This window comes from Folsomia candida, unplaced genomic scaffold, assembly GCF_002217175.1.
Source record: "Folsomia candida strain VU population unplaced genomic scaffold, ASM221717v1 Fcan01_Sc022, whole genome shotgun sequence".
NCBI lineage: Eukaryota > Metazoa > Arthropoda > Collembola > Entomobryomorpha > Isotomidae > Folsomia > Folsomia candida.
The window spans coordinates 436,837-451,460 of NW_019091214.1; the positions used below are offsets into that span (position 1 = coordinate 436,837).

The following is a 14,624-nucleotide window of genomic DNA, read 5'->3' on the forward strand; positions in this document are numbered from 1 at the left end:
TATCAAACTATGCAAACCTCTCTCTTGGTTATCTAATCGCATCCTCTCGCTTACGTATGCATGTGCATACAAACAAACCACTAGATCATCACCAGCATTCATCATTTTCATTCACCATGCAACCATCGGAAAACAGGACTCACAAGTTTAAAAAACCGGAATTTTAACTCACCTCTCTTTCTCAAAAGAAGCAGTAGCAATGCCACCACCACCGGATTTTTCTACTCCTCCTCCCCCATCGTACGAATCCTCCCTCGTCATCTGCACCCCCGTCGTCGACGCCGCAATGGGTCCGGTTTTGATCCCATTGTAATAATTTCCGTTTCCATTTCCCATCAAATTTTTACTGCATCCCGCCACCGGACTGGTCGTCCCCGTAGCGTCCACCTCCGCCACAACAACGTCTTCTTCACATCCCGGATAAATCTGGTCGCGACATATCGCCTCGTCGTCGTCATCATCACTCATCACGGACGACGATATGCTCGTATCCTCGGTATTATTCCCGCTGTAATTCTCCTCCTCCTCGTCCTCCACGTCGTCCCGATAATTCGGATAAAACGTCTTCTTAGTGACTCCGTTCGTCTTCTTTTTATCGTGACATTTTCCGCAGCCGCCATTCTTCTGCTGCTGTTGAGTAACTTCCACCGGTGGCGGGGGCAATTTCGCCTCGTCCGAGTTGTACGAATTATTCAGCTCGCTCGGCGGCGGGGGGAAGGTGGGTGGCGTTGGGGTGTCGTCTGATTCAGACTTGTCGACGAGACATGTCGTCTCTTCTTTGCGGGGCATGACGACGTCGGTTATCGTTCTGACTACGACCGGCTTCCGGGGCGAGGAGAGTAACGGATTGGCTTCGTTTTTTGATAAATCTTTGGATAAAATGGCGTCACCGGTCATGACAAAGGTTTCGAAATTTCGGGATCGTCCGCCACCACCATTCCTCGTTGAGGTGGGGACTGCTTGCTGTTTGTCTTGCAGGGTGTGGATGTGGGCTTGGACTTTGTTCACGGTGGGGGAATGGAGCACCTTGGCGGAGGAGGACGTGGCGTGATGGTCGAACGAGTGGTTGATAAATAGCTCGTCGTTGAAGGAGGAGGAAGTCTTTTTATGATCGGGTGATGGCGTCGATGTCGTCGTCGCGGCGACGACGACACGATGTGACGGGGAGGAAGAGGTTGGTTGATAGACGGGAATTTGACTGCCTCTTTTCGTTGTGGAGATTGAATTGGAATTTAGACTCGTTGTTTTATTATTGTGGTTGGTTTGGCTTGGAGAGTTGTGCTGTTTGAGGGGGACGAGTGTTGGTGGAGGTTGAGACGATTGTGCTGGGCGTGATTGTTGTCGTGATGTGTGACGTCGCCGCCGCCGCCCATGGGATAATTTGGCGTTGAGAGGAATTGTCGTACCCGGCTTACGACGTGGGGATCTGGAAGAGAGAGAAAAGGGGAGGATTTATTAAGATGTGCATAAATACATAGAAATTATTATTAGGAGGTTAATCATGTCATGAGAAGATTAGTGTCAAGTGGGCGACTGACACCTCGCCAGCCACTCGATCAGTCATGGTATAAGAAAGCGTTATTAATTAAGAGAGAAAGAAGAAGGCGACAAGTGAAGATGGTTAATTAATTAATTAGCTCAGAATTTGAAATCAGACCAGATTTTGAGTACTTCAAGTGGCTTTGTCTACCTCAAAATCTGTCTGAAATCAAAATCACACCTGTCCCAACTTAATTAATTGCAAGCTCTGATTTTGATTTCTTTACCTTCACTATCACTTCAAATCGACATAAATAAACTTTTTTAAATTCAGACACCTCAGACAGAAAAATTCCTTTGTAAGATTTTCAAAAAATTTACTGGACGTTTTTTATCAAAATACATAAATTACACTGAAAATTTTTACGAACGAGACACAAAATAAAGTTAAATTTCTCCACGTAAATAAATAGGTAAATCAAATACATCGAGACGAAAATGTCACCATGCAACACAGATGTTTCATACGGACCAATTCAGAGACAAGGAATATTTACGAGTCATTCGTATCTTTATTGTGACCAATTTTGAGTCATTAAATCATCTTACTCATACATTCTGACGTCTTATCGTTATTTGGTTATCATCTTCTCCTTCCAGAAAATGTAACATGACCTCGATCCGTCTTTTTTAGGCTCATCCTTTTATTCATTACATATTCTTATCTCCAATTCTCGTTAAGTAAATGAATCATTGCATCCTCAGAAGAAGAAGAAGAAGAAAAATTACCTCGTATAAAGCTTACATCAGAATGAAATGGTTCATCAAAATCACAATTATAAAATCATAATTTCCGGAAGCATAAAATTATGACTTCACAGCTTTTAATAATAAAAGTTTGTTAGTTTGCAGAGGAAAGTATGTTAGTTAATTTGTTAGTTAGTCACAAGCCATCATCATTTTCGGAAACATGTAAGATTTTAAGTTTTAACAGCTTTAAAATATTTTGCAGACGAAATTGTTACTTAAATACAATGGAAGTCTCCCAACCTACGTTCTCCGATTTTAACCAAATTAGTGTCAATTGATCACAAATTTAATTTATAAGAAATTTGCAAAAGGCACAATCTCCCAATGGGCACGTTTGGCGGAGATATTTCCATCCTAAGAGGAGAAAACGTGCAGAAAATTTTGAAAATGTTAAATTGGTCGACTTTGGGGCCCATTTTCTCCTCTTCGGATGCAAATATCTCTGCGAAACGTGACCTTTGGGAGACTGTGTCTTTTGTGAATTTCATATTAATTAAATTTATGATCGATTGACACTAATTTACTCAAAATCAGAGAACATGCGCTGGATGACCTCCATCGTAAGTTGAGTTAGTTTATGAGAAAGAGAAAGAGATTAAGCAGGATGAGCAAGAGGATATTACATAATTATTGGTCATCACTCAATTAATTGACCACTTTTAAGGGTGGGGGGACGTACCTCGTTTAAATTTAATGTGGACAATGTCTCCACTCAGTCTTAAACATTTTAATACTTCTTTCGTGCTCAATTTCACAACTTCCCTTTCGTTTACTGACAAGATAACATCGCCCGCTTCCAGCTGCAAAGATACAAAGAAATACACACATATAAAACAACAACGACAACCAATTCTCCTGGACAGTAACAAATCAGGCAACAAAATCATCCACTATTTTTTTAGCAGGCAGTAACATTTACAGGGTCACACTTTTAAAGGGACCGTACATAAAGCGTGATGAGGTCAAAATTCGGGGTTACAATTAATCACATTGTTTATGCAGAGTCCAAAAATTAGAAAAAAAATCCATCCAGACAACACTTATCTTTTCGCCGAGGTCGAAACCTGACACATATTTATGTACACATATAGAAATATTCATGAAAATTATAGACACATTTTTTGTGCAAAATTAAAACTTGTGATAATCAGTATTTAACAACGTTTTAAGTGGTTGCATGCAAAAAAAAATTTAACAAAAAATCTACAACCGTGTGCTATACTGCTATCTTCATTTGCACAAAAAAACTCAACAAATCCCAGAATTTACAGTGGTCAGTGATCATAAAACATTCAAATACTTATGTGCACACTAAATAATTATTGTAAAAGCATTTTATCCTAAAAACTTTCTCACCAAGTCAAAAATAATTTTATAGAAAATGTCACCAATTTTACTAAAAAAGACTATTTCCTAATTTTGGGTTGTACTCACGTCAACATGTTTGTCAATTTTTGCAAAATTCTGCAAGCTAAAAACAGACGCTTGCTCAATCTCAGTAGTCAAGTTATTCATTATACACATTCCTAACCCGATTTCCCTTCGTAATCGTCCTAAATTTTCGAATTTCCGCATTTCAAATTGTTCCTAAACCTGCAAGCATCTGATCATTTAACATCGGAATACAACAAACAATAAGAAAATTGTCCCTAATTTCGAAAATGTTTAAATCCCCCCGACGTGAGTACAACCAAACCAGCTTTATAATCCCCCCATATAAAAAATACTAAACAATAAGAGACAATTAGAATACTTACCATTCCGCAAATTTCGGCGGGCGAGTCCTTTTCGATATCGTAGAGGACTGGGGGAAAATCATAGCCGATGCCGCCAATAATAGAAAACCCCAGTCCCAGTCCCCTTCCGGCAGTCTCGCTGCGTCGCAACACCACGCCAAGAATGCCCTCACTTCCCGAAGAATCCATGTCACCTGGAGCAAATGGAGGAACAAGGTCAAGCACCGGGCTTCCGCGCGCGCCAAGAATGCACGTTGCGCCGCGTCTGCGCCACCACCACGACCACCTTCGTCGGCAAGGTGACGAGGTCGAGCACGTTGGCCGCGACGACGATTTTCTCCTGGGGGGTGGTTGTTGTTGATGTCGACGTCTTCTTCCAGGGGGTGGGCGTGGGCGGCGGCGCGTGGACGAGGGCGACGACGACGACGATTGTGATGATGGTTGTCAATTGTGCCGACTTTTTTTGGTAGGACGCGGGAGTCTCAAGTGGGGGTATGAGAGGGGCTTATCTTATCAGAGGGGGAGATAAGGTGAAGGGAGGTTTGTCAGACTCTGTAAAGTGGACACAAAGAAACAAAAAACTAAAACATAAGTACGCGTTGGTAAAATTTCTATGGTTTTGTGCTGCAAAATTTGTGGTGAGCGTGCCTAATTTATGGAGTCGATTTATTTATGTAGGATGCTTGAAAAATGAAAACTGCATGAATTCAATTTGTGATTGTGCAAATAATTGTGTGCAAAAAAATTAATGTGCAACGGAAAAAAATGTTACAAATTTTATGAAATGTAACATATGATCAAGTTTTACATAATGCATTTAGATTCATAAATATGTATTTGACATTTGATTTCCTGCCTCTCACATTTCTTGCATATGTGAATTATTGAATTATATACAAAATTCCTACCTCTTCCGAATGCAGAAATTGCATAGTGCAAAATTTGCATTATATTTGCAGTGCAAATTTTGCACTATAAATACATAATGGCTTAATTTCACCCCTTTTCCACAACAAACCTTACTTACGTAATCCCCGTATAACACGAAGGACCACCAGATTACGTAAATTTCAACTAACCATAAAATTTTCCAAATCCTTTTTCCCAGTCCAAAAAAACCTCAAATTATTCAAAATTCTCAAAAACTACATAACAAACACTTTCCCTTTATCTATCTACGCAGAGAATCACACTGTACACTAAACTCCATAAATCTCCATAATAAATCTGCCTTCATCCAACCACACTGCATACATATTTACCAAACAAGACCAGACCAGCAGACCACACATGGCATCCCGTATCTACACAATATCCACCAATTCGCGAATTATATATTTGTCATCATCTTCTCACACTCGACAAAATAAACTAATGACCAACAACTGACAACCGGACATGAGATAAAAACTACGCTCTCCACTCTCCACCATCCTAAATTCCATCACTCAACAAACCAACGATTTTGTACTGAATCCCTTTTTTTAACGACCACCAACAAATAAATCTAGTCGAGTAGATCATCATATTCGTAGGAAGTCGCAAATAAAGCCACTTTACGAGTGCAGATGACCGTAAATTGGTCCCATTTCCACTTTCATCTCGGCAAATATGTACATAGGCAAAAATTAATCCGCGGAAGAAAGAAATAAGTCCTCAAAAGGTGAAAGCTGTATGTAGGAAAAGGTCAAAAAGCCGTTCGTTAAAAAAATCCTTCCTGCATACATAATTTAGCTCAAATTTAGCACACGCGAATAAATAAATAAGTCAACACTCACTCAGGAGGACGTCAAAATCTAGAGTAACCATTCAATAAACCGTTACAACGCATGTAACCAAGGGGTGAAAGGAGTGTCATACGTCAATGTGAATATCAAATTGTTCGAAAATTTGTTAAGATTGACACTTCTGACGTGTTTTCGACTTTTGTGTCTTATTTGTGTCAAATTTAACAGTTGATAACCCTTATGTGACCTTTATATGACCTCTGAGGTCAAAATGGAGGTCACCATTGAATTCGGGGTTGAATTTCAGTTGAAATTGAAATAGATATGTCCTATGACCTTTACATGACCTCTGAGGTCAAAATGGAGGTCACCATTGAATTTGACATTGAAAAATAGTTAAAAATGACGTGTCACATGTCAAAACTGACAAGTGACACTTTTTCGTCACTTTTCGTCACCGTGACGATGTCATCGTCACAGGTGACGTCCAAACACAAAAGGACATGAATTTTCGAATTCCTCGTTGAAAATTAGTTAAAAATGACGTGTCACATGTCAAAACTGACAAGTGACACTTTTTCGTCACTTTTCGTCACCGTGACGATGTCATCGTCACAGGTGACGTCCAAACACAAAAGGACATGAATTTTCGAATTCCTCGTTGAAAATTAGTTAAAAATGATGTGTCACATGTCAAAACTGACACGTGACACTTTTTCGTCACTTTTCGTCACCGTGACGACGTCATCGTCACAGGTGACGATGTCACAGTGACCATCTTCGAACTCGTCCTGTCCATTGACGTTAGGAGTTTACGTTCAAAATTTCAAGTCTCTATGTCTTTTCGTTCAAAAGTTATCGGAGCTACGGACAGACAGACGGACGGACGGACAGACGGACATAACGATCTTATAAAGGGCTTTCACCCCTTAATAATTATGATGGGTGAGGGGCCCTGCGTAAAGGAATGCGACACATTTTTATCCCTCTTATTCTTATCAAATTTTACCTCTATTAGGTCATCGCATGGTCAAATTTGAATAGCTTTACTGCAGAAATTCGGCCCAATTTTCTGCAGACTAACTAAAAACCTTATGCAGAATTATGCACATACAGTTCTACAGAATAAAACCGATCGAAATTTTCTGCAGGATTATGTACATTTGCAAAAAATTATGCAGAATACAATATGCATCTCGACCTTTTTGTCGATTACTGCAGAATTCGATACAGTGATTTTTACATATTTGTGACCTCGTTCCTTCCCGCACGACCTCCTCTTCCTTCTCTTTACAAATACATAAAGTCCCACAAAGTGAACACAAATCTTGACAAATTAATAATAAGTCGTCCTCTTTATTGAAATGAAATCAGAACTCAGCAAACGAAATCAACAACCGGATCAAATTCGTTTGAATGAAAACCCCGACTAAATTAATTTCTATATACATAAATGTCAAATCATTACTACTTCTCTCCGTCAAGCTTAATAATTGTGTGTAAAACTGGACAAAAACATGAGTAGAATAACCACGTAGAGAAATACGAAGCGTGTAATGCGAATTTAATGGTGGTCTTTTTTCTGCAAAAGAAAACTCTTCCCGGCGGGCAAACGTAGAGCAGGGGAGGTCTCAATAAAATGCCGAGTAATTGGTTGATTTGCGAAAATATTTGCACAAAGCATGCCAACTTATTGAAGATAAACAGTAAAATGAAATGAATTGAAAATATGAGACGTAGTAGTAGTAGAAAAACTACTGCCTCCAATTATGTAGGCTCAGGAGAGGAGATGTCAAATTCGCCTAAAAAGGCATATCTCGGATGGAAATCAGGACCTCAAAAAAATCATGATCACTTTAATATAACACGACTCCTGATCTTATATACTTATGATGAGCAAAGCAATTATCTTGGCTCTCGTTAGGATTCGATGAACCATTTTGATTTTGGCTTGCCTCCTATCGGACAAGAAATCTAAAAAGTAACCTTAATTGTCATCATTACGGTTAGTGACTATTTGACATTTTGGGAAGTTTAAAATTCTAAAAAAACTAAAAAAAATAGTCAAAATTTCAGAAGAAAATTATGTCCACACCCTAAATTTTGAAAAATCGTCTCTAAACTTCCGGAAAGTACGATGCAGACAATTCAAGCTTACATTCTTAATTTTCTAATTTTGTCACAATTCCCAAAAAATTTACATCACAAATTTTAAATTTTATCAGAAATCAAAAGACCTTGTGTGGCTATGAATAATTGATTAAAACTTTCAGAAAATCTCACCCTTTTCTTGAAACTATACGACACAAATTTGAACCAAATTTCCAAATTTTCCAGCTTTTTTGCCCAACAAATTCAAATTTCCCACAATTTCCCTAAACTTAAACTTGAACAACCTCCCATACCTACATAAAATAACTGAAATCTTACCTACAAAAATTCTCACCATTTCTCTTTCATCCCCACCCGGATTCCAATTTTACATCCTTATTCTCCACCAAAAAATATTTACCCACGCCTCCGCAAAAAAACGCCACTCACGAGATACTACACGAGGTAAAAAAATACTGATATCCACAATCTCTCATCTTCCTACGACAAGTTTCATTCTTCTTATTTCGCCCACACACAGGGTCAAATTATATTTAAAGTTCATTTCTAAACAATAAAATCTACGCACAAAAAACTGAAGTTAAAACTTTACATATTCACACACGCCACAAAAAAACTTCGCGTAAAAACAGTTGAAACTTGTCTCGAAATCTTTACGATCCTTGAACCACCACCACAGAATTAGAAACACGGCTAAAATCAGAGACACGACAAATTCGCAACTTTTTTGCTAGATGTATTTTCCTTGCAAAATTTGCAACAATCGGTACAAATTTGCAACTTTTTTTGCTGCACATGTGTATTTTCAGTGTACAATTCACGACACTTGTTACAAATTAACAACTATTTTGCTATGTATAAATATTTCCCATGCAAAATTCTGCACTAAACATCACCTGGAACTACTGAAAATCTAAATAACACCACACCATTAGGAAGACGCACTATTATCACTGACTTCACTGACACGCCAATAATCGTCACAAATATGTATTTATTTTCCCTGCAAAAATTATGCTTCATTTCAACTTCACCCAGAACCACACAAACTCTAACGTCTAAATAACAACATTTTAGCGAGCGAGAGATCATCTCACATTTCTAATCAAAATGCAGTATCAACAGCCAAAAGGATTGCCATGTCCTTCACTCAATCTCCTAAAAAGGGTGAGAGGAGGACAAAAACCGTCAACAAAACAAGCACCAGAGATGAGTTCACTGCACAAAATGTACCTCAACCAAAGCAACAACAGTTTATGCCATCTCCAGAATTATGACTGTATCTGTGCTCGCAGGAGAACATAGTTTTGCAAAAAAATATACTACTAAAAATCCTGCTAAATAAATATATTTGTACAAAAATATGTAATTATTTATTTATGCTAATTTTGCAATGTTTGCAAAATTTCGAGACTGTACAGCACTGCTAGAAATCTGATATGGTCAGGCAGGTATTCATTTCTCGGTAGTAACGTTGCTACCGCGTGGTATTAGAATTATACGGGTCCATAAAAATTTGCTACCGACATGGTACAACTTTAATACCGAGCTATTACTAAAAACACCGCTTGGTATTATTTTAATCCTGGATTTCTAACCCTAAGAGTGAATACATGATGCACATTTTGGCCATACTATTTTTTGCTCTTTATTGCATAACAGGGAAAAAATATAACCTATGCGAAACTTCAAAATCTAAAATCTTCTTCCCGAACCTCGACGAGACGGCAGGCAAAAAATAAGAGACATCTCTCTTATCATCATCATCATCTCACCGTATTCATCTCTTTTTTCTGCTAAATTAGGTACTCGTTTATTCATGACTCATCAGAATGTTCCATAACTAACTACCTTGCCAAAATGTTATGCAATATTCCATAACGTGCGAGACGCCACATGTGGACAAAATGTGTACAGATGAACAAAACCTATGCATGACTTCATAATTTCTTACTTCACCCCGTAACACCTTGATCCCAGATCATGATTCTCTGCATTTTGCACAATGTATTTTTCGCAAAAACATCCCGTTCTACGTTTCGCAGTATTTCGTTTTGTAAACGAGGTCACACAAAATGGGATCTCTTTCAAGTCCCAATATTTCTCGAAATTTCGCAAACTTTCTCCTTGCCCAACACAACTTTCCCATCATCTCGTCACTAGTTTGTGGATGTATCATGTTGTTTTCACTTTACGAAAATCTCCCACTTTTCCCCACAAAATCAAACCCCGACAACGATTTACACAACACACACACCAACAACGCAGCAGGAATCCAATCCAATCCACAGATTTCGACAGAGTACACAAAATCTTACGCTATTAGACTTGTACACACAATAAATTCTCCCCAAAAAGGAGATCAAAGCGACAAAATTGATTACAAATCATGAACCAATTATTACCCCGTCGAAAACATACGCCACCCAAATAAATCAACTCTAAATGATCGGGGAACACAAATTTTGGAAATGATTGTTTCTGAGTAAAAACAAATTTTCAAAAATTTCTAAACCGGGATCAAAATTTATCACTTTAAAGGAGTGACAAATTTTGACAAATTTCTGCAACAAATCGTTACCAGGTTTGTCTCTAAATAAGTCCGGTAACAAAATTGACACTGAATTGGCAACATGCCCAATTTCTTATTTTTTTAAACTAACAACGCCTCGATCAATTTACCACATATGCAAAAGAGTGCCAAATTCTGCCAAATTTTTGCAAAAAATCGTTCCCAAACTAGGCACAATTTTGCCTCTTAATAAATCCGGTAACAAAATTGGCAACATGGTCATTTTTTAACATTTCGAAACTAACACCGGATAAATTTCCCACATAGGCAAAATAGTGCCAAATTTTGCAAAAAATTGTCCCCACCTCGAAACAATTTTGCCTCTAAAAAACTGAATCCGGGAACAAAATGCAACCAATTTTTTTTAACCCAACCTTTCAATCACTTTCTTCCCTAAAAAATCCATCAAATTCCGCTCAATTTTGTCCCACAATTATTTACAGTGTGTCACATCCTACATAATTCTAACTTAATTTCCTTCCCCCCTTGAACGAAATGGGGCGTTAATTACGCTCTAAATTCAACAATTGTCCTCTCCTCAACTTGGTCCATTTACCAATCCAATTCTACATCCTAATTAAAACGTCGTCCTCCTTTTGTCCCGATTGTTTACAGCAAATAAAGAGAGCGACAGAACACATAATGGAGAGTCCCATCATATTTACATAACAATTAAATATCCTGAGGTGATCCGTATTAGGACAGATTTTCGCCATTTTCTCAAATAATTGAACTAGTGAAATCCATGCTCCATTTATTCAACAGGATTCCAAATACTCAACAAATTACGCAAGATATTTTGTCATTAGATTTGTTCCACGAATTTTAAGGGACACCTCACTCACAGAAAATTGAGCTAATTTCAATTAAATTCAGCCAGCCAGAGATAAACAAATGTCCACATTACAGCCAGAATTATTTTAGTTCAAGCTGAAATTTCCAGGAAATTTATATCCCAGTTAGACTTAACCATTGAAATGTTCGAGTTTTCTCATTTCCGATACAAATTGGAATTGAAATCAACAAATTACACAAGATATTTGTCATTAGATTTGTTCCCAGAATTTTATAGGGTACCTCACAAAATCGAGCTAATTTCAATTAAGAGCGACTAAATTCAGCCAGCCAGAGATGAGCAAATGTAGACAAATGTCCACATTACAGCCAGAATTATTTTTGTTCAAGCTGAAATTTCCAGGAAATTTATATCCCATTTAAATGTAAGCATTGAAATGTTTGAATTTTCTTATTTCCGATACAAATTGGAATTGAAATCAACAAATTACACAAGATATTTTGTCATTAGATTTGTTCCCCGAGCTAATTTCTAGTAAATTCGAGCTAATTTCAGTCACAAATGTGGACATTTACACGAATTATTTGTTTGTGAGCTGAGATTTTCTGGAAATTTAACTTCCTAGACAAAAACATTTTACACAATTCTAAATATGACCTGAATCTTGCGACTAGGTGGGAATGGGAAAATTCTACGTCTTATAACACGTAACCAAAATCTGAAATTTTAAAAAATTTTAAAAGATCAGACACACCGGAAGATTGATATGTATCTCAATATTTCAACAAATGTGAACAGAACCTCCGAAGTTCAATTATCAAAGCAAATTATTACTTTTTAACAAAAAATGACAAAAACAATTCCTAGAAATGGAAGATCAAAAGTAAAGATAAAATTTCATAAAGATTTTACATACATCTGAATTGTTCTCTCTTTTTCACAACGACATCATTTCCTACTTTTCATTAAATTTCAATCAATTACTACTTCAAAGAAGTAAAAAAGTCAAAATCAAATTTCATATCTCTTGCACAATTTAAAACGGCAAATGTACAACTCTCAATAAGAATATGAATTAAGATTCTAAACAATACATAAAGTTTCTACAAGGACGAAATTGCAAAATACAGGACTAAATTATCATTATGATTATACTGATACAAAAATATGAACCAATTTCCAGAAATTGGCATACAGAACCCAGAATCAAAATCTAAACGTGCAAGTTCTATGTACAAATTTGAAACAATTTTATATGGCGTTAAATATTGGCAAAAAAATATTCCTGTAAACTTTTACATCTAAATAGTTGCTCATTTTTCTTCACCTGCGTAAACGTACTAACACAATGTTTCTCAATTTTTACAAAATTTCACCAAATACTTTTTTTTAAAGTAGGAATGTGAACCAATTTCTAGAAATTGTGACAAGAAAACCTATAAACCTGAACGTATAAAACCCAGATATAAATTTAAACCAGAATTTTATACGGCGTTAAATGTTGGCAACAAAATATTCCTGTAAACTTGTACCTCTATTTTCCTTCACCTGCTGCGAAATAACACAATATTTCTCAATTTGTATATTGACAAATTAACTGATACAACGCAGGAATATGAACCAATTTCCAGAAATTGTCAAGAAAAAGGATACTAAATTGGTCCCACTTGTGAAAAACAAAAACACAAGACGAAGTATCATCGATCTAAATATATCAAATACATCGCACAAATTCCAGTAAAACTTTGAACGACGTTAAACATTGACAGAAATTATTCCTGAAAACTTTTATATTTAATTTTCTCCATTTTTCTATTAAATCTCAATCAATTACTTCCCAAGAATTCAATCAAAAACCAATTTTTCTTTACCCAGTATAAAATTAAAGCCAAATCATTAAAGGAGAACTGGTACTGTAAAAATAGAGCTAAAAATAGGCCGGAAAGGATGATGCCAAATATCAGAGTTGAGAAATACGTGTATACAACTGACCACACGTTATTATTGCCTGACCCTTGACTTTATTACTACAGATCTACTTCAGGGACGTAAATAAAAACTCTCCAATTCCGCAAATCCACCACATCTCTCGTCCTGTCATTTACACGCCATTCAATCCCAATTTCTTAGCTCTTCTGAAAAAAACTAATACAAAATTCAGGAGAGCGAGAGAGAGAGAGAAAGCTTTCCAATCCAGTGTTTCGAAATATTTCTTGCGCAAGAAAAAAACGGTATGAAATATGTTTCAAAGTTGACCATTCAATTCAATTTTGTAAAGTGTGTAACTCTTGGAAAAATTGCAAAATATAGAGACGTTTAGGATTTGTGTGCTCGTTTCTTTTGTATGTAACCTGATATCTTTTAACTTTGCAATCTTTGTAAGTTTTGGGATTTTAAACTGCGTTATGCAATTCAGGTTTGAGTGAACTGTGTCTTTTTAATTTTGTCGATTTAATCTAACAATTGCTTATTTCCGACTATTTTTTTGTTCGATTTTGCCCAAAACTTTGCCATTTTAGGCGTAAATTTGTCCACTATTCTGTATTAATAAATAATCCACAATTCTGTGAAACCTTGTCCATTTCTGACCAAAACTTGTCCACTTTAAACATTGCAAAATTTCGCAACATAACTTGTGCCATTCCTGTGTCCCTATAATTTCGCCTCCCCTAGTACGAAATCGAACTTTCTTTTCCAAGAATCTCTCCACCAAACAGGACCACAGCCACCACCACCTTTCTCGATTTCATCTCTTTCTCCCTATTGACATTAAAGCCAAGGTGTAAATATCAACAATTCGGAAAATATAATTCGCAATATTGCCCACAATTTGACATCCTCTCTCTCTTTCATCTCTCGTGGCACAAAACAAGGCAAATATTTAATTTAACGAGTAAATATCCCAAAGTGGTTTCATTATTGTGATTCCTTCTCCAAGACAGGACGGAGGCGATATGGGTCTCACTTTACTCTACTTTCTCTTCTCCCCTTTTCTTGCTGACTTTTGCGAGAAAAGGAAATTCAATATTTTCATGAGATTCGCACTTGGAGAGAAAGTCGGCCTGTCAAGAGTGTACGGCAAATATGGATGGGGGTCGATTTATTCGGGGAGAGTTGTACAATGGACGGGGGCAGGAAAATAAATAGTTTGGAATTTTGGGCATGCCATAAATTAATTTGAATAGAGGGGGAGGGGCAAATATGGAAAATAGGACATGCCGTGAATGTCTGGTACGAATGTAGAGTTATACAATGGACATGAAATGAAAATACAGGTATTTTTGGCCTGGAGTAAATGGCATAGGTATTTATTGCAATGTTGGGTATGAATTTTAATGCAGGGTAAAAATGGTAAATATGACATGCCATAAATGCCCTATACAAGTGTAGAG

The 14,624-nt window shown here is 37.0% G+C and overlaps 1 protein-coding gene across 13 annotated transcripts in view; it reads right to left on the bottom strand.

The window, feature by feature from the left end:
• Window positions 1-14,624, bottom strand: part of LOC110858669 (PH and SEC7 domain-containing protein) — a 47,549-nt gene that overhangs the window by 9,297 nt on the left and 23,628 nt on the right. For 9 of the 13 annotated variants that reach the window (XM_035858886.1, XM_035858895.1, XM_035858892.1 and 6 more), the window contains 3 exons: window positions 4,047-4,577; window positions 2,969-3,089; window positions 173-1,426 (listed from right to left, as the gene is read on the bottom strand). In XM_035858886.1, the coding sequence (XP_035714779.1) occupies window positions 173-897 (725 nt within the window). In that variant the 5' untranslated portion in view covers window positions 898-1,426; window positions 2,969-3,089; window positions 4,047-4,577. Of the gene's footprint in view, window positions 1-172; window positions 1,427-1,766; window positions 2,003-2,968; window positions 3,090-4,046; window positions 4,578-8,182; window positions 9,052-14,624 lie in introns of those variants that run through there. The other 4 variants (XM_035858890.1, XM_035858889.1, XM_035858887.1 and 1 more) reach the window with 4 other exon arrangements.